The 21184-nt window shown below is 43.9% G+C and overlaps 1 protein-coding gene across 1 annotated transcript in view; it reads left to right on the top strand.

The window, feature by feature from the left end:
• LOC137437069 (sodium/potassium/calcium exchanger 4-like) overlaps window positions 1–21184 on the top strand; it is a 293744-nt gene that overhangs the window by 118882 nt on the left and 153678 nt on the right. The window contains exon 3 of the mRNA XM_068131418.2: window positions 19442–19518. Coding sequence (XP_067987519.2) covers window positions 19442–19518 — 77 coding nt within the window. The remainder of the gene's footprint in view (window positions 1–19441; window positions 19519–21184) is intronic.

Genomic DNA, 21184 nt, shown 5'->3' with positions numbered 1-21184 from the left:
GACGGCATCAGCCCACGGGTCCTAAAATCCTGCTCTGCTGCCCTATCTCACCCTCTCTCTGTTCTCTTCACCCTCTCTTTTGCTCAAGGTCAACTACCATCTGCTTGGAAATCAGCCAACATCACCGCTTTGCACAAAAAAGGTGCAAAAACAGATCCTAGCAACTACAGACCAATCAGCCTTCTCCCAATTATCAGCATAGTCATGGAATCCATCATTGCTTCGGATATGAAATCTTTCCTCTTCTCCAATGGCTTGATCTCTGATCATCAATTTGGTTTCAGACCAGGTCACTCTACTCTGGACATGCTGCTTCTGCTGTCTCAACAATGGATGGAGGTCCTCAATGCCAAACAGGAAATTAGAGCTGTCTCCCTCGACATATCACGTGCCTTCGACACGGTCTGGCACCCCGCTCTGCTCACCAAACTCTCCTCCTTTGGTATCCATGGAAATCTCCACGCATGGCTGGCGGACTTCCTCTCTAGTCGTCGTCAACGTGTGGCCCTGAATGGGTTTCTCTCATCTCCTCTTCCTGTTCAGGCTGGAGTTCCCCAAGGCAGTGTTCTGGGCCCCGTGCTTTTTCTGGTCTTCATCAATGATCTCTCTGACTCTCTCGAAAATCCTCTCTATCTCTTTGCTGATGACTCCACTCTCTGCCGCTCCATTCCTCTTCCCTCAGATCGGCAGTCTGCTGCCTCCTCACTCTCTGAAGACCTGGACAAAATCACAGACTGGTCAAACAAGTGGAACATGTCTTTCAATCCTGACAAATCTCACACTCTTACTATGTCTCTCCGAAAAGATCGACTGGACAACCCTCCCATCTACTTTCTCAACAATCCTCTCCAAGAAGTTCTGTCGCTCAAGATTTTGGGTCTCACTATCTGCCATGATCTTTCTTGGGAAAACCACATTTCCAAGCTGGCCTCCAAAGCCAGTCGCCGACTGGGCATCCTCCGTCGTGCGAAGTCCTTCCTCGGCACACCTGAGCTCCTCACCACATACAAGGCTTTCATCCGCAGCTCAATGGAATACTGTTCTCCCCTATGGGCCGGTGCTCCTGCCTCACACCTAGCTCGGCTTCACGCTGTTGAAACCAAAGCTTTCAGAATTATTGGAATCTCCCGCGATGAAGCTATCTCTGAGGGCCTTTCACTCACTCACCGCAGGCAGGTAGGTGGTCTTTCTGTCTTCTACCGACTCCTCTCCGGCCTTGCACCCCCAGCTCTCTCTGTGCTCTGTCCCCCAAATATTCCTACAGGTCGCACAAGATCTGCCAGCAACCCTCTGATGGTTAAACTGCCGAAATCTCGGCTCTCTGCTCACCTTCACTCTTTCATTCCTCTTTTCTCCCGCCTCTGGAACAAACTCCCTCACTCCCTTCAATCCCACTCCTCCCTCCAGGTCTTTAAAACAGCTGTTCACCACCATCTCTTATCTTCCCCCATCCAAAACCTTGATCTTTTCTACCCCCGCTAATTCACCCCAGATCCACCTTGTTTGAAATTCCAACTTCTTTCCTGGAAGTCCTGGCAGTGTCCATATGTTTTATACCTCTCCCACCGCCCCCTTCCCACGCCCCCCCCCCCCAAAGCCCTCGCCCTCTCTCAGATCTCTCGATGTCTCCATGTCTCTCGGTCCCTGCTCTCAAATGTTGTGTTTGTGTCCTTCCCCCTCTCTCCCCATCTTGTCTACCGCTCCCTATGTTATATGTTTTATGTGTCGGTTTGTCTTTGTGTGTGATTAATGTTCGCTCTTTCACGAGCCTCGATCTTGTATACAAAAAAAAAAAGAAAAAAAAAAAGCATATGGTTAAATTAAGGGTAAAATAAATATATGGTTTAATTAAGGATAAAATCAATATATGGTTTAATTAAGGATAAAATCAATATATGGTTTAATTAAGGATAAAACCAATATATGGTTTAATTAAGGATAAAATCAATATATGGTTTAATTAAGGATAAATTCAATATATGGCTTATTTAAGGATAAAATCAATATATGGTTTAATTAAGGATAAAATCAATATATGGTTTAATTAAGGATAAAATCAATATATGGTTAAATTAAGTATAAAATCAATATATGGTTAAATTAAGGATAAAATCAATATATGGCTTAATTAAGGATAAAATCAAATGATTTAATTCAGGGTGAAATCAACATGGTTAAATTAAGGGTGAGAGAAACATATGGTTAAATTAATGGTAAAAAAAAAAAAAAAAAAAAGTTTTGATTAAGGATAAAATCAATATATGGTTTAATTAAGGATAAAATCAATATATGGTTTAATTAAGGGTAAAATCAATATATGGTTAAATTAAGGGTAAAATCGACATATGGTTAAATCAAGGGTAAAATCAACATATAGTTAAATTTAGGGTAAAATCAACATATTGTTATGTCGGTGGGGTAGGGATTACCTTAGAACAGGTAGGATGTATAAATTTACATGCTACAGATGTTGGGTAAGAACCATCACCATGTAGTAAGTTTTGTTTAGCCGGTTGTCGCATAAGAGTGAATAATTGTGGCAATACGAGGATGGCCCTCGTGTTAATTAGTTGTAGGGATTATGTCAATTCCCCTGTTTGTCAAACGTCAGTGATTTATTTCCTTTGTCCCTTTTGGCACCACACCATAGACACATAGCCAAGCCACGCAATCACCCACATTTAAACTCGCTAAATAACAATAAAAACCACCAGGAAGCCAAGACATTGAGCGCTGCCGCTAATTACACAATTTGGAAGCACACATCGGGGTTGGGCAGGCCGAGGACATGCCCTAGGGAGCCTTGATTGGCCGGGGCAGAGTAAGAAGGCACTCACTGATTGGCAAAGAGAAGGGCGAGCAAGAAGCGGCACGCTGATTAGTGGAGAGTTGGACAATGTAGTGGTGGCCTGCGGGCATTGGTGGAGAGGGACAGATGACGTCATGAGATGGTCAATAAAAGAACTCTCGGATCGACATTTTCGCTCTTGCCTTTTTCCCTCGACGACCTGTTGCTCCCTTGCTTCTTCTCCCTCGCACTCTTGGATCTATTCACGTTCCGGACCTCATGAGCGATTGTGCATGGGTGATGGGCTCCAGGAAGCAATCGGACCGGCTGAGTTCAGAGACGCCAATGGGAGATGTGAAGAGGCAGCAGGAAGAGCCATGGCCCGAGAACTGCGGTTCTCCGCGTGGACGAGGGTGGCTTGCCGCTGGAACACCATGAGGCCGGGGTGAGCGAGACACCCGGTGAGGTCTAGCAGCGTGCGAGCGAGGCGGACTGAGGCCTTATACCCGCCAAGGCAGGGACCGCGTCCGGATTCCCACGCAGTAATGGGGGCCTGAGACGGGTCTTGACGTGGTGCCAGGACAGCCGATTGAGCTAAGTGCACGATAACCCACACGTATTTTATTTTCCAGTTTATTTTCATCCTTCGTCTGTGTGTACGTCTGGTGTGGGAGACGTCCCGTTTAGGATTATAGTTAGCATGCATTTTCTTGTTATCGGTATTTTTCATTTAATAAACCCTTTCGTTATTTTCTGTACATTTATAAATTCATTTTGTTTGAGTTGTTTTCCGGAGGTTCGGGAACCGCCGGCAGGAACACAGGTAAGCTCTTCAGCTTCCTTCCCTCCCCTTTCTTCCTCCGGCGTATATATATAAAGTCCGCATTTGATCATTGCCTCGGAGTTAAAGCTTGCTTTGGCTATTCGTGATCCCTGTGGTGTTCACCTGGGGAATCACGCGACAATATGGTTAAATTAAGGGTAAAATCATCATATGGTTAAATCAAGGGTAAAATCATCGTGTGGTTAAATTAAGGATAAAATCAACATGTGGTTAAATTAATGGTAAAATCAACATATGGTTAAACCAGACTGGGTGGGTGGCGTAATGGTTCGTCTGGGAGGTCGGGCGGGTCGAACCCAGGCTGAGGCCCACCAAAGTCTTTAATAATGATACATGCTGCTTCCTTGCTTGAGGCTTGACATTTAAATAGGATAGAGCGTGGACAAACAACCATAAGCTGGCAATCATAGTGCAGGCTTTGATGGGCCTAATGGCCTCCTCTTGTGTTTACGTTCCTTGTAAAGCAACTCGTTTTATTATAATGTTATGTTTATATTGGACAGCTTTGTCACACTGTGCCTTCGGCTGATTGTGGGTACAATATTAAAGTTGGTCTGTGTGTGAATTCAAATACGAGTACATAAACACACACGCACCACACACAGACACACCATTTCTTAATGACTCTTTTTCACACATCTAATCATTTATTGAACAGTAATTTATATTATTGAAACATTATATTAACATTTAAATTGTGTTTTTAATGATACTAATTAGCCAGCTTCCTATATTTAACTTTTATCTCAATAATTGCAACCTCGATGGAGTTATTCAGCATCATTAACTTGTAAGCGAATGACAGGTTTTCCTCTGACAGCCGACATCAAAAGCTGAGCTCTGTTCTTCATGGTGGTTTCAACCCTCTCAATGCAGAACCAGGCACACACCGAAAACAATGGACTCTCCGTTTCAGGTGATGAGTCTAACAAGGTACAAACTACCCCAGTAAATGGCATTTGGTGATTTGGAACCAAACTTTGAAAGAAATGTGTGAATGGAAACACCAAACAGGCCAACTCAGATTCAGAATCTAAACAATGTTGGTACTTGCGAAAATCGAAGATTGTGCGTTATTGTGTCTGACGGTATGTCAGTCGCTTACAGATCACAATTTTAAATCAATCTTTATGAAACTTCACCATAAATGGTAGAGTTGGTCATAAGGAAGAAGCCTATTGATTTTCACGTCAAAAGGTCAACATAGGCCAAACGTCAACACCCTTGTCAAATTTCTAAAATCTTCAATATTCATCTGATTGACTTGAAATTTCCAAGTATCGTGCTCTGCATCACTGCATGACGTCTTTTTTGTTCATTTATTAAGCCTTGCTCTCTAAAATACACACACACACAATTTATACACACACATATACAGTCATGTGAAAAAGTAAGTACACCCCATGTAAAGTTTTGACTTTTTCAACATATTTCAACATACAGCTATTTGATCTTCATTTCAACAATATTGTTAGATAAAGGTGATATAATATAACAAATATCATGAAACATTTACATTTTGTAGTCCATTGTATAATTTAAATAAACATAAATGCAAATTTCACATGTGGAAAAAGTAAGATCACTACTTCAAATACCTTAAATTAGAATCAGGTGCACCAGCTCAGGTGCAAATGATTAGAACATCGTCACAGAGGATCTTGGAGGAACCTGTCTTATTTAAACCTCAGACATTTCGTTTGGTTTGCTCTTTGTTGTTGAAGTGTGCGGCGTCACCATGCCTAGATCAAAAGAGCTCTCTGAGGCCTTCAGAAAGAAGGTTATAGATGCCTACAAGTCTGGGAAGAGATGTAAAAAGATCTCCAAACAATTTGAAATCAATCATTCGACTGTCCGGAAGATCATCTACAAGTGGAGAAGATTTCAAACAACTGCCAACTTGTTCAGGCCAGGCTGTCCCAGCAAGTTCAGCCTGAGAGCAGACCGCAAGATGCTGAAAGAAGTCTCTAAGAACCCCCAGAATGTCATCACGGGACCTACAGGTAGCTCTTGCCACTGTTGATGTCAAAGTGCACGAGTCTAGCATTAGAAAGAGGCTGCACAAATTTGATGTACATGGGAGGTGTGCCAGGAGGAAACCTTTGCTGTCCAGAAAGAACATCAGGGCAAGACTAAAGTTTGCCAATGAACACCGAGGCAAAGACCAGCACTTCTGGAACAATGTGCTCTGAACAGATGAGTCAAAAGTAGAGATATTTGGATACAGTACCAGAAGACATGTTTGGCGAAAACCAAAGACAGTATTTGACCACAAGAACCTGATACCAACTGTAAAGCATGGTGGTGGAAATATTATGGTTTGGGGCAGCTTTGCTGCATCAGGGCCTGGGCAGCTCACCATCATAGAATCCACTATGAATTCTTAATTGTACCAGAGGGTGCTTGAGGATAATGTGAGGCCATCTGTCGCAAAGTTGAAGCTCAACCGAAGGTGGACCTTGCAACATGACAATGACCCTAAACATACCAGTAAATCCACCAAGGAATGGCTGAAAAGAAAGAAATGGAGGGTTCTGGAATGGCCAAGTCAAAGCCCGGATCTAAATCCCATCGAGATGTTGTGGGGGGATTTGAAACGAGCTGTGCATGCAAGAAACCCCTCAAACATCGCACAGCTGAAAGAATTCTGCATGGAGGAGTGGGCAAAAATTTCTCCCAGTCGATGTCAGACAGTTATAAGAAATGCCTACTTGAGGTTGTTTCTGCCAAAGGGGGGCAATACCACCTATTAGAGCCAAGGGTGTACTTACTTTTACCACACGCGAAATTTGCATTTATGTTTATTTAAATTATACAATGGACTGCAAAATGTAAATGTTTCATGATATTTGTTATATTATATCACCTTTATCTATCAATATTGTTGAAATGAAGATCAAATAGCTGTGTTGAAATATGTTGAAAAAGTCAAAACTTTACATGGGGTGTACTTACTTTTTCACATGACTGTATATATATATGCACAGGCAATGAGGGGGACAATATACAATATATATATATATTGTCCCCCTCATTGCCTGTGCAGAATGAGTCTCAGTTTTTTTTTGTTTGTTTTTTTGTATACAGAGTCGAGGCTCGTGAAAGAGCTAACATTTATCAAACAAACAAGCAAACAAAGTATATAAAAAGGGGAGCAGTCGACAAGATGGGGAGAGAAGGGGAGGAAGCACACAAACACAACATTTGAGAGCAGCGACATTGGGAGATGTGTGGGAGGGAGAGTGCCTGGGGGGGGGAGGCAGGATAGGTATAAAACGCAAGGACACCAAGGACTTCCAGGAAAGAAGTCGGCACCTCAAAAAGTGGATTTGGGGTGAAATTAGCGGGGGTAGAAAAGATCAAGGTTTTGGATTGGGGAAGATAAGAGATGGGGGTGAACAGCCGTTTTAAAGACTTGGAGGGAGGAGTGGGATTGAAGAGATTGAGGGAGTTTGTTCCAGAGGCGGGAGAAAAGAGGAGTGAAGGTGAGCAGAGAGTCTTGATTTTGGCAGTTTAACCATAAGAGGGTTGCAGGCAGATCTTGTGCGACCTGTAGGAATATTTGGGGGACAGAGCCCAGAGAGAGCTGGGGGAACAAGGCCGGAGAGGAGTCGGTAGAAGACGGAAAGACCACCAACCTGCCTGCGGTGAGTAAGTGAAAGGCCCTCGGAGATAGCATCATTGCGGGAGGTTCCAATGATTCTGAATGCTTTGGTTTCAACAGCGTGAAGACGAGCTAGGTGTGAGGCAGGAGCACCAGCCCAGAGGGGAGAGCAGTACTCCATTGAGCTGCGGATGAAAGCCTTGTATGTGTTGAGGAGCTCAGGTGTGCCAAGGAAGGACTTCGCACGACGGAGGATGCCCAGTCGGCGACTGGCTTTGGAGGCCAGCTTGGAAATGTGGTTTTCCCAGGAAAGATCATGGCAGATAGTGAGACCCAAAAGCGTGAGTGAGAACTTCTTGGAGAGGATTATTCAGAAAGTAGATGGGAGGGTTGTCCAGTCGGTCTTTTCGGAGAGACATCGTAAGAGTGTGAGATTTGTCAGGATTGAAAGACATGTTGCACTTGTTTGCCCAGTCTGTGATTTTGTCCAGGTCTGCAGAGAGTGAGGAGGCTGCAGACTGCCGATCTGAGGGATGAGGAATGGGGTGGCAGAGAGTGGAGTCATCAGCAAAGAGATAGAGAGGATTTTCAAGAGAGTCAGAGATCATTGATGAAGACCAGAAAAAGCACAGGGCCCAGAACACTGCCTTGGGGAACTCCAGCCTGAATAGGAAGAGGAGATGAGAGAAACCCATTCAGGGCCACACGTTGACTACGACTAGAGAGGAAGTCCGCCAGCAATGCGTGGAGATTTCCATGGATACCAAAGGAGGAGAGTTTGGTGAGCAGAGCGGGGTGCCAGACCGTATCGAAGGCACGTGATATGTCAAGGGAGACAGCTCTAATTTCCTGTTTGGCATTGAGGACCTCCATCCATTGTTGAGACAGCAGAAGCAGCATGTCCAGAGTATTCTGAATTAAACCGTGAGTACATTTAAATTGGAATCGTTAATAAAATAATTGAATAAAAACCTTTGAACCTAGCAACCTTGATTACAACAAAACAACAACAGGCATTTTAAGGCCATTTTCCCTGCTCGAGCAGTGGTTAGCCTCACCTAGCAGCCTTGATTCCTTGATCCAAATCTCTACAAACAAGGATGTAACATTGTAAAGACCCCCAACCGCACCTTTAAAATGGGACGTGTAGATTTTACATCTAAATAATTACTAAATAATGAAATATGTAGGTAGTCGTGATGGTAAAGTTTATAAGAGTAAATAAATAATTCATAATTGCTTGTTGGTAGTGGAGATGGTAATATTTCCTACTCTGGTGTTCAGGCCGAAGGCAGGTTCAGCACTGCTGAGTCGTTTATTGGCAAGGGTTCTACTGGATGGTTCGACATTGCCTTCCCAGCAGAAGTTAGGGCAGGAATTTGTAATTTGTTCAGAGTGAAGGGCTGCCGGCGATAGCTCGGCTACTCTTCATGAAGGACACCATGGCATCTTTAACGTCCACCAATTAATACCGGTAGATGGGACACCAGCTTAGCGTCCATCCAAGGGACGGCACACACATCCCTGAATCACCCTGCTTGTAAAATACTGGGATGACAGTTTATAGCTGGGTTGGGATTCAAACCCAGGCTAGACAGCTTAGAGACGAGTGTGTGTACATTTAGGCCATCCTGACAGCCCAGATGGTGGTGTATTATATTAACTAGTGAGGTACCCGTGCTATACACGGGTGGGAGGCCAGGAGCAAACATACAATGCAGAAACGGTGAATGGTAAAGCATGAAACCAATAAATTCCACATTCCTGTAGCACCTTCAGTCGCACATCAGACATGGACAGCAAGTTCGTGAAGGACTTCCACGAAAAACGTACCCGTTTGCAAACAAACGGATACGTTTGTTTCATACTCAGTCATTGGCGAATCTGCATATGGCGATCCGCGAATGTCATGTTTAGAAAGTAGAAACCATCACGGCATTCCGTCATTCACTTGAACTCGATATCTCTTTTTTCATTCCAAACAGCATAACTCCAATCACAAATTAAATAACATTAATATAAAAAACTAAACTTTTAACAACATTCGTGACATAAACAAATATTTAAATCCTGATGTGAAGTTCCGTATGGTTGGGTGAATACAATTACGAATTCAAAATCGTAATTGTATTCACTCAATTCCAATCATCAATTGATACTTTAACAAAACGATTAACACGATTAACGTTTAACGATTTAACATTACGATTGAATGACGGTTGTATTGGGATATTATCAAACCCGCACATTGCCGTCATCTGTCCACTTCCGGATTCGCTGCAGGTTCGTAATTCTCATCAAAATCTAAACAGTATTTGTAGAATTTCAATAAAAACCACATCACTGTTCATATCGGTAAATATTATTCCATAGTGTTCGGAAAAACTGGAAAATTGGATAATTGGAAAACTTGGAAAACTTGGAAAAACAATACAGCCTATTTTACTCCAGGGGGTACTAGGATTACCCACCCAAAATATCGTTGCGATCGGTTTAGCCGTTGTTGCGGTACCTTTGAACGGGCAGACAGATGGACATTTGGTGAATTATAGTAAGATAAATAATTCAAATTGGTTTTGGTAGTGGTGATGGAAAAGTGTATATAAATGAATACATATTTCAAAGTTGTGTGCTGGACGTGCAGATGGTAAAGTGTATACAGTACAAGTAAATAATGATTCCTGTAAGCAGAAAAAATCCTGTACTACAGGGTCTTTCAAAAAGATCTGTCCAACTTTGGTTGCTAATATATTTAGTACCACAAATGATACAATGACACCCTTTGTTTTATATGATACAAAACCTCCTAAAGTTTTCTTCATTTGCAGGTCTGGTGGTTCAATGTAGACTCAACAGGAGAAAGCTCAGTCCGTTGAATGGTTCATCGAGACAAGATCCGACATGCAAGTTCAGCGTAATTTCTGTACAAGCGATGGAAGGAATCCGCCATCGCGGAGTATTATCAGAGAGTGGGACAAGAGGTTTATGGAGACTGGAATTTGTCAGAAACAGAAAGGTACCGGTCGACCAAGCGCAAGCACAGCAGACGTTGAACAAGTGCGTGAATCATTTCAACAAAGCCCCAGAAAAACAATCTCATGCGCATCCAGAGAACTGGGACTACCAACCACCACTTTAGACAAGATTTTGCATGAAAGACTGAAGCTTTATGCCTATAAGGTGCAGATTCTACAGGAACTCACAACCCAAATGACTGATGAAATGCAAGGAGTTTGCCTTGGAAATGTTCAGTCGCATAGAGGATGATGAAGATTACCTGAAAATGGTCATATTCACAGATGAAGCTTGCTTTCATGTATCGGGGAAGGTCAACCAGCACAATGTGAGGATTTGGGGTTCTGAAAACCCCCACGTGGTCATTGAGCACATACGCAGCAGTCGAAAGATCAAGGTGTGGTGTGGCCTTCTCCATGACCTCTTGGTGGGTCTGCTTTTCTTTGTGGAGGATAGTGACCTCAACAATTTCCATGAACATGTTGGAAGGATTTAGCTTTTTTTTTTTTTTTTTTTCTTTTTTTTTGTATACTGAATCGAGGCTCGTGAAAGAGCTAACATTTACTTCACAAACAAATCAACCAGACAAACAAAACACACAAAAAGAGGGAGCAGAAAACAAGATGGGGAGAGAAGGGGTAGCACACAAACACAACATTTGAGAGCAGGGAGATGTGTGGAAGGGAGAGGGCTTGGGGGGGAGGAGGCGTGGGAAGGGGGGGGGGGGGGTGGAGGGAGAAGTATAAAACACAAGGACACCAAGGACTTCCAGGACAGAAGTTGGTATTTCAAAAAAAGTGGAATTGGGGTGAAATTAGCGGGGGTAGAAAAGATCAAGGTTTTGGATGGGGGAAGATAAGAGATGGTGGTGAACAGCAGTTTTAAAGACCTGGAGGGTGGAGCGGGATTGAAGAGAGTGAGGGAGTTTGTTCCAGAGGCGGGAGAAGAGAGGAATGAAGGAGTGAAGGTGAACATAGAGTCTTGATTTTGGCAGTATGACGATAAGAGGGTTGCAGGCAGATCTTGTGCGACCTGTAGGAATATTTGCGGGACAGAGCCCAGAGAGAGCTGGGGGGGGCAAGGCCAGAGAGGAGTCGGTAGAAGATGGAAAGACCACCAACCTGCCTGCGGTGAGTGAGTGAGAGGGCCTTGGAGTTAGCTTCATCGCGGGAGATTCCAATGATTCTGAATGCTTTGGTTTCAACAGCGTGAAGACGAGCTAGGTGTGAGGCAGGAGCACCAGCCCAGAGGGGAGAGCAGTATTCCATTGAGCTGCGGATGAAAGCCTTGTATGTGGTGAAGAGCTCAGGTGTGCCAAGGAAGGATTTCGCACGACAGAGGATGCCCAGTCGGCGACTGGCTTTGGAGGCCAGATTTGAAATGTGGTTTTCCCAGGAAAGATCATGGCAGAGAGTGAGACCCAAAAGCTTGAGTGACAGAACTTCTTGGAGAGGATTATTCAGAAAGCGGATGGGAGGGTTGTCCAGTCGGTCTTTTCGGAGAGACATCGTAAGAGTGTGAGATTTGTCAGGATTGAAAGACATGTTCCACTTGTTTGCCCAGTCTGTGATTTTGTCCAGGTCTGCAGAGAGTGAGGAGGCAGCAGACTGCCGATCTGAGGGATGAAGAATGGAGCGACAGAGAGTAGAGTCATCAGCAAAGAGATACAGAGGATTTTCAAGAGAGTCAGAGAGATCATTGATGAAAACCAGAAAAAGCACAGGGCCCAGAACACTGCCTTGTGGAACTCCAGCCTGAACAGGAAGAGGAGATGAGAGAAACCCATTCAGGGCCACACGTTGACTACGACCAGAGAGGAAGTCCGCCAGCCATGCGTGGAGATTTCCATGGATACCAAAAGAGGAGAGTTTGGTGAGCAGAGCGGGGTGCCAGACCGTATCGAAGGCACGTGATATGTCAAGGGAGACTGCTCTAATTTCCTGTTTGGCATTGAGGACCTCCATCCATTGTTGAGAAAGCAGAAGCAGCATGTCCAGAGTAAAGTGTCCAGGTCTGAAACCAAATTGATGATCAGAGATCAAGCCATTGGAGAAGAGGAAAGATTTCATATCTGAAGCAATGATGGATTCCATGACTTTGCTGATAATTGGGAGAAGGTTGATTGGTCTGTAGTTGCTGGGATCTGTTTTTGCACCTTTTTTGTGCAAAGCGGTGATGTTGGCAGATTTCCAAGCAGATGGAAGATGACCTTGAGCAAAAGAGAGGGTGAAGAGAACAGAGAGAGGGAGTGAAAGAGCGGAAGAACAGGATTTTAGGACCCGTGGGCTGATGCCGTCAGGTCCAGTTGCAGAATCTGAGTCGAGGGTTGACAGAAACTTTTCCACCTTGTCAGGAGGAAAGGACACAGAGTCCAGGAGCAGCTGGGTACGACTGGGTACGGTGGGTACAGAGAGGGATGGGTTTGGGACAGAAGATTTAGAGGCAAACACAGAGTTGAGGCATTCAGCTTTTTCACGTGCGGAGTCAGCCGTGTGGCCATTTGAGGTGAGGGAGGGGATGGAGGGGGAACAAACACCAGAAACAGATTTGACCAGACGCCACCAGGATTTGGAAGAGGGAGACAGATAAGAGAGTTCGGTCCTGAGAACGGAGAGATATTGTTTCCTGGCTCTCCTGAGGGTGGACACACACTTGTTTCGGGCTTTGTGAAAGGAAATGAGATTTCCTTCCGTTGGATTTGCTTTCCAGGAGATGAAAGCAAGTTGTTTCTGGGCAATAGCCTCACCACAAGATTCCGTGTACCATGGACGGGAGGAGGAAGGGTAAGACAACAGAAGACGAGATGGGATAAATCTGTGCATGAGAGAGAGCAGTTTGCTTTGGAAGAATTCCCAGGAAGAATTTATGTCAGAGGCAGTAGAGATGGGAGACCAGTCCAGATGATTGATGGCTGCTTGAAGACCGTGCCAGTTGGCCTGAGTGAAATGCCAGACTCGTCGACGCTGAGGAGGCTCTCTGAGAATGGTCAGAGATGTCCACTTTAACAAGCACATGATCAGAAGAGCCGATTGGAGCAGAAGAAGAGCAGCAGACATTTTCAGGGAAGTTTGTCATAACCAAGTCCAGAAGAGAAGATGCTCCGTTGACTGAAATCCGGGTCGGGAAATTGACAGATTGTGTCAGTCCCAGTGAGTCACAGAAGTTCTTTGCTGAAGAGCCATGGCTGGTGAGAGCGGTACCCACACCCAGCCAACTGGCATGGTGACAGTTGAAATCACCACATATGAGGAAGAGAGAGTTGGGATGGGTAGATAGAAGTTGGGCCATATTCTCAGACAGCGAGATGTAGATGGAGTCATCACTGTTTGGTGGACGGTACAACACACATATGAACAAAAGGTGGGAGCGAAGGGGAAGCCGTAGCCAAAGGTATTCCTGGGGGTGAGGTGGAGAGAGGGCAGTGCAGGGCGAGTGAGGAAGAGTTTTTTTATAAAGATAGCAACCCCACCTCCAGGACGAGGCTCAGGTCTATCATACCGGAGGAGGGAGTAACCTGGGAGAGATACCAAGGAATCAGAGACATCATGAAGGAGGAAAGTTTCTGTTAAGCAGATCACGTCTGGTTTGTCAGAAGCAACCTGTATGGAGAGATCAGACAAGTTTGAGCAAAGGCCCCGGATGTTTGAGGTCCATACTGTTAAGGAAGAGGAAGGGGGAGCATCGGATACAGAACAGGGGGGGGGGGGGGGGAAGCGGTAGGGTAAGATGTGGAAGAGGAGGAAGAGGTAGGGAGAGCTGTTGAAGGTGTGTCGGAGATTACAGAATAGCTTGGAGAAAGGGAAGAATGGGGCAGACAAAAGGTTTGATGGTGATTGGGAGAGGCGCAGTGAGGTGTTATTTGACGAGGGGGAAGAGCGAGGCAGAAGGTTGAGGGAGATGAAGGTGAAAGTTGGAAGGGGGAAGAAGCGGGGACGATGCTTTGAGGGGGAGGGGGAGGGGTGAGAGGGGAGTCTAGGAGGGGAGGAGCGAGGGAGAGTCTCGGAGGGGAGGGGTGTGGGGGGAGATTTGAAAGGAATGGGTGATTGGGAAGATTTGGAGGGGAGGGGCAAGGGGGAAGATTTTAAAGAGATGGGTGATGGGGATGATTTGGAGGGGATGGGCAAGGGGGTAGATTTAGAGGGGATGGGTGATGGGAAATGGGATTTTGGGGTGATGGGATTTTGAAAAATGTACGATTAATGGGAAACGAACATTTATTGCAAAATGAGTTTCTTGAGACATTCGAGTCAAAAATACGTTTGAGGACGCTGGAGGGAGGATGGAGTGCTGGAGAGTTTAGGGAATGAATGAAAGATGCACTATAAGAGATGGAATTTTTTTTTGGAATGAATGGATTTGGTGAGCAAGTCGAAAGCATCCTTTTATAGAAGAAGAAGAAAAAGGTGTTATAGAATATGACAGAATACAGGTCTTCAGGGTTCAGATGAGACATTTTTTAACAACGTGATCACAAACGAAACAACGTGGTCGAAAAACGAACGAACGAACGAACAAATAAGAACGAATAAACGAATAAGAACGGAAGGAAATGTTTTTGGGTTTTTTTTTTTTTTTTGAGATTTTAAAACAAGGAAGTATGGGATGAAAAGAACGTGAAAAACAGAGACCGGAAAATAATTGCAGCGCGATCGGAGAACCGCTGACAAAAACGAAGCCTCAAGCCAAGGTTGGACACAGTAGCCTAGAACTACACTTAGGCCTCAGAATACGCGATAAGAGAGATCGACGATTCTGAACACAGGTATGAAAAACCAACGCCAAGAATACTATTCAAGACACCCCAATAGGTACATACAAGACCAGTTTCGACAAAAACACAATTGAGAAAAGTTACTTAACTTCGAAAGCGAGCGAGCGTGCATGGACAGCTTTGAAGAGACGAGACCTCCAATCTTGCGCATGCGCACCTTCCCACACATTGAAGACCTGCAACCCGATACCATTTTTCACCCGGACTGTGCTCCCCCTCATTGGACCAGTCGTTCGACCAGTCCTGAATGAAAATTTTCTAGGTCACTGGATTGGCAGAGACAAACAAACCGCCTGGCCCCCACGATCACCAGACTTAACCACCCTTGATTTTTTTTCTGTGGCGGTTCGTCAAAGATGTTGTCTACAACACCAAGGTGGCAAACCTGCAGGATCTTTGTTTTCGGATCACAGCAGCATGCGCACTGATGGAAGCAAACATGCTGAGGTTGAACATGGGAAGAAGTCGTGTACCACCTTGATGTCCTGGGCGTGACAAATGGAGTGTATTGATGTTCACAAAACTTTATGAGTTTCTATATCCTATAAACCAAAGGGTATCGTTGTTTCATTTGTGCTTCTAAATATATTAACAAATAAAGTTGAGCAGGTCTTTTTGTAACACCCATGAAGTTTTTTTTAATTCCCCAAATTCCAAAATGTCTCCTTTCCCAAAATAATTTGGCATAGCTCATGCCCATTTATTATAACATCCATATCTGAATTTGAAAGAAATGTGTGGTGCCCTTTTCGAGTAGAGGCTGCAGCGTTTTTGTACAGACACAGGGAAGACTAACGGACTCGCTGCACCCAAAATATAATCCCCTAGATGGCTGACACCTGGTTGGGGGCTGAAAAGTTCCTTATTCATCCAGGGCATATAGGGGGGAAAATTTCAATACCCTAAGTCGTTGCTCATGAAGAAGCAACTGTTCTGGATAAACAAAATCACAGCTTGGCACACATTGATGGAACTAATCAAGGTTATTTGTTTTTACTCCAAAACGTGTGATCTCACGTACTTTTTCATTGCATCTTTTTAATAATTTGATTGCTCTGATTAATGGTGTAGCCTCCTAATTATGATAGAAAACATATGGCTGACTGCATTACAAACACAGCTAACAAAGGCACTGTTAATTCAGTTTATGTTAGCAATGAGAATGTGAAGAACCACCTTTAGAGGCCATTTTTCCCCGCAGAGCAGGGGTTGGCCTTTTTCAGGCACCTTGGTCCCCTTTTTAATGCAATGTTATGGCCTTTTTGAAGCCCTTCCTGCCGCCAACCCTGTTATTCGCCTCTTGCGATACACAGGGAATTACCAGTGAGCTGGTACTCAATTTGCCGACCTCAGAAGGATGACAGGCTGAGTCAACCCACCTGGCGTTAGTTCAGCGATTAATCGGGATTCAAACCCAGGATCCCAAGCCGGCACCCTAACCGCTAAGCCAACACCAGGCTTAGCAATGAGAATATGGAATAGGAATAAAAGGCAATCATTTGTTGATCTGGAGTTAAATGTTGTGGAAACGAAGGAATTTATTGTGGACTTCCGGCGAAATGGTCTTGAAATCCGACCATTTTTTTAAACATGAAAATGGGGTCGAAATTGTTGAATCTTTTAAATTCCTTGGAATTTGCACTTCAGCAGATCTGAAATGATCAGTCCATATTGATCATTGTGTTAAGAAAGCACAGCAAGGTTTTTTGGTTCACGAGTTATCAAGTGACCACTATATTCGTCATGTGTGTGCGTCTGTGTGTGTGTGTGTGTGTGTGTGTGTGTGTGTGTGTGTGTGTGTGTGTGTGTGTGTCTGTCTGTCTGCAGCATAACTACCCGATGATATCATCTGATCTTGATGAAACTTGGATGGGAGGTTGATATCATGATCTAGTTGTGTCCTGCCTAGAGTGGGCGTATTGCGCCCATTGTGGGCGGAGCCACGCCCAAAAAATGTCTTTTTAGGGGGTAATCGAGTTCAAGCTACATCTTCTCCGAGGGGTTTGGTGGAATCTGACAGGGGTTTCGGTATTTGGTTAGGCCAATGTCATGTGTCTAGCCCCACAGAGCTCGATTTTTCATTTTCGCCCCAAGGTCAAGGTCACAAGGTCACAAAATTTAGAAAAGTCGATTTTTGATGGTTTTATTACATTGTTTGCTTCCTGATAGGGTAAAATGTCGTACATGTTTTTATATTATCACATACATCATGAAATACAAGTTTTTCCAACAAATTTCAAGAATCTTCGACCTTTGACCTTTGATGGTCACAAAGGTCAAATTTTCGAAGTTGTCGGAATCGAACCGAAGTTTTGGTATTGTGTAGCTAACTAACCTCATAACTGATTCTACATTATTTTCTATCATGTCAAGGTCAGTAACCTTCGTTTTGACATTTCAAGGTCACAAAGGTCAAATTTTCAAAGTTGTCGGAATCGAACCGAATTTTCGGTATTGTGTAACTAACTAGTCTCATAGCAGATAATACATTCCTATTTATATATTTTCAATGTCGGTTTTGACCTTTGTCATTGAATACCACTCGCTCGTGAACCATCGTCGTCTCCTGATTATTTTTTTTGAGATGCCTTATGAGTTTCGACCTTGATCATTCACTGTTGGTTAAGTTACATCAGGCAGTGTTGTGCAGCATCTTGACACTCTCTATCACTGTCTGGTATGGTAATGCTGTGGTGGACGATCGACGCCGGATTGATAAAATTGTGCGGACCGCGCAGCGGATAGTCGGCGATGGCCTACTGAATGTGCAATCCTTGTACAACAGCCGGGTAAATTGGCCGAGCTGTTGATATAATTCGGGACAAATATCACCAGGCAAATCTGCTATTTGAGCTTCTTCCTTCTTGGAAGCATTATCTCTCTATCTGGACCCGGTCGAAAAGTTTCCTCAATAGTTTTTATCCAATGAATGATCGTTTTAAGGCCATTTTCCCCGCTAGAGCGAGGGTTAGCCTTGCGGGCCCCATGACAATCATGGTTCCCTGTTTGAGGCAATGTTTTTATGGCCGGATGCCCTTCCTGACGCCAACCTTTGGTCACGCTCTTACAATGTGCAGGGATACGGTGTACCTATTCTAAACCGGGGTACACACCGGAATTATTCATCCCAGCAAGCTGGTACTCAATACTCACTCAAAGCTGGTCTTAACGGATCAATGCAAAATACCAAACGTATGATCAACTAGTGATATGGGAAAGATGTTTGTAAACTATGACGTTATCAGTCACGTGATATGGTGGCCATCTTGGATTTAAGGAAAACCTATAAAAATCTTTCTCCAGTACTGCTGACCGTATCAATACAACATTTCATATGTATGATCAACACCCCATGCCAAAAAATGTTTCTGAACTATGACATCATCAGTCACGTAGTATGGTGGTCATCTTGGATTTAAGCAAAAAGTATTTGAAAATCCATATCTCCAGAAACATTTAACGGAGCAATCTGAAACTTTATACGTATGATTGACTACACATGAGGAATATTTTTTACAACTATGACATCATCAGTCACATGGTATGGTGGCCATCTTGGATTTAAGGAAAATAAATTGAAAATCCATATCTCCAGAACCGCTTAACCGATCCAAACCAAAATTTACAGATATGATCGACTACTGACGAGGAAAATTTATTGAAATGATGACGTCATCAGTCATGTGGCATGGTGGCCATTTTGTCTGGAAGCCTATAATCACTACTCGCCGTTCTAGTTATTACTATTTTTGGCACCAAACGCAGTATTATACACCGCCCAAATAAAGGGATGTGGTTAACTGATATTGAACTGAAACTTGGTCGGGACATGTATTGCAAAGCAATTCTCCCTCTCGTTCATCTTTGGTTGTTAAGTCTTTCTGTTCCTTAATGACATTTCGAATTATGCCGAGAGAATAGCTGTCTTGCTGGTATCGTATTGGGTCACTTGAATCCCTTCATGCTGAGATAGAGCGCACTGCTTCTGGATTCATCACTCATGTCTGAGTGGTTACTTAAAAGTCATCTTCCTTTTTCTTCCTTTGAGATCCAATTTAAGGCACCTTTTGCACAACACATGAGAAGTCAATGTCGTGATTATTGCAACATCATTGTCAAATCCTTTTTGACTTTATCGCTAACGTAACGAAGTCACTTATGATATAGCTTGACTATTTCATCTTGACCACAATGTTTTAAATGAGCTTTTTGAATATTTTTTTTGTTTCAGTTTTGAAATATCTTTGATCTCCCAATTTTAAACAGCTTGTGCCAGTTTTGTGATATCTGAAATATATCACTTTGCTTATATCTCAATTTGGTTTGTCAAATGTGTTCATCTTGTTTTGTGAATTCTCCATCGTTGCTCCCTATATTTTTGTATAATCTCCAGGGTTTATCCATGCTCCACTCCCCCAGGTCTGCATGAATTTCCTGAAGACATATTCAGCCAGGAAGAACGAAAGCATGGTGCAATCTGCCTCCACGTGATTTGTGTACGTAAATAGATTTAATAAACATGTTGCAATGGGATCTTAAGCCGAGTGCATCTGCCACATTCCTGCTATTCTCTGCCAGCATTGCTCTCTTGGGGTGGTTGCAGCAAATGCAGTTATTGTGATGCAATTTGTCAAAAGCAGGTCTCATATGCCTGTGATTCAGCCGTGCATATATTTTGACCCTTAAGTTACTTTCTCATGATGCAATGCAGCCTGATCACCTTGAAAACAAACCTCTTGGGAATAAATAATCTAGTTCATGCAAAATCATGATAAAGCATGGCAAAATGAAATGGTACACAAATGAATGTAAATTCCATCTTCTATGATGCACTTTGGCTTTGCAGTGTTTTCTAAAGGGAGCTAATTTACTGAAAAATAAATACGAATAATAATAATAATTTATTGTCACGTCAGAGGTCCAACTCTGAGCATCGTGAATTCAGAGAGCGTTTGATCATTCACAGGGGTCTTAGACTTCTGAAGCAGAGCAGATTCTCTGCAGATGCTCTGCTTCAGAGGTCTGAGACCCCCGTGAATGACCCAATGGTCTCTGAATTCACTATGCTCAGAATTTACAAGTTACAATCCCCCAAGGATCATCCAATAAATAAATTTAATTTGGCGGTTGGTCCGAGGCAAAAAGCGGGAAGATGTTTCTTTTAATTAAAACGGTTTATTCAAATGTATATGAGGAGTAAGGAAGGACAGGATGATAAATAAATGGAACATATCTGGCAGTTGACATACACAAATAGGGAAGAGAGAGGAGAAAACACGATCTTGTGTACAAGAAAACTATACCCCTCTGAGGCACCAACAATACCGGGTTTGAGCCGTAACAAATGGGCAGGCAGGGATTTGAACAGACAAGGTCATGTCTCTGGGTCTGCCATGATCCGTGCATGCTGGTGTGGAACAGAAGGAAGATGCAATATAGGGGAAGAGGAGGAGACGAGAGGACGGCAATGAGGAGGTGGCATTCGCATCTCCACTAACGATCCAGCTCGGAGAGTGATGTGAAGCGGCGAGAGTCGAGTTAGGCAGAATCGGCCTGATCTCCAACTGTGATCTGCAGTGCGATTGCACATATGTGGCCTTTTAGCCTCAGCGATCGCCCTCTGGTCCTGTCATTGGCTGCCTGCTTCCAGTGGGCGATGCTGCCTCTTGCCATCCCACCCCTCTCCTGGGCTCCACAGCTCACTTTAATACCATGGCCTCCAGTTGTCTGGCCAAACTGCCCGTTATAAAGTTTATTTAGGCATGTCGCGCTTGACATGCACTTTTATAATTTCCTGGTGCCTTTTGTGCCACAAGTCCTCCACCTGGCCTCACCTGTACAGGAGGTTTTACACAACCCAACCTTAACCCTACTTGCTCTGCTCTACAAAGACTACTCCCTCAGTGCACATATTACAATTGACTTATCCCTGACAGATCCATAATACAGGAGTAATGCTACCGTCTTTGAGGATGCGGACCCAGGTAATCTTACCGCATTCTAAGTATGGATCTCCCCCCTATTCCACAACATAACAATATGTTCCTTTACAAGGAACTTCAATACAAGAGGAGGCCATTCAGCCCATCAAATCTGTGCAATGTTTGCCAACCGGTGGTTGCTTGTCCTGGCTCTGTCCTGTTTAAATTCTGAGCATTAAGC

This window comes from Myxine glutinosa, chromosome 11, assembly GCF_964187855.1.
Source record: "Myxine glutinosa chromosome 11, kmMyxGlut1.1, whole genome shotgun sequence".
Lineage (NCBI taxonomy): Eukaryota > Metazoa > Chordata > Myxini > Myxiniformes > Myxinidae > Myxine > Myxine glutinosa.
This window is presented reverse-complemented; position numbering and strand designations above follow the sequence as displayed.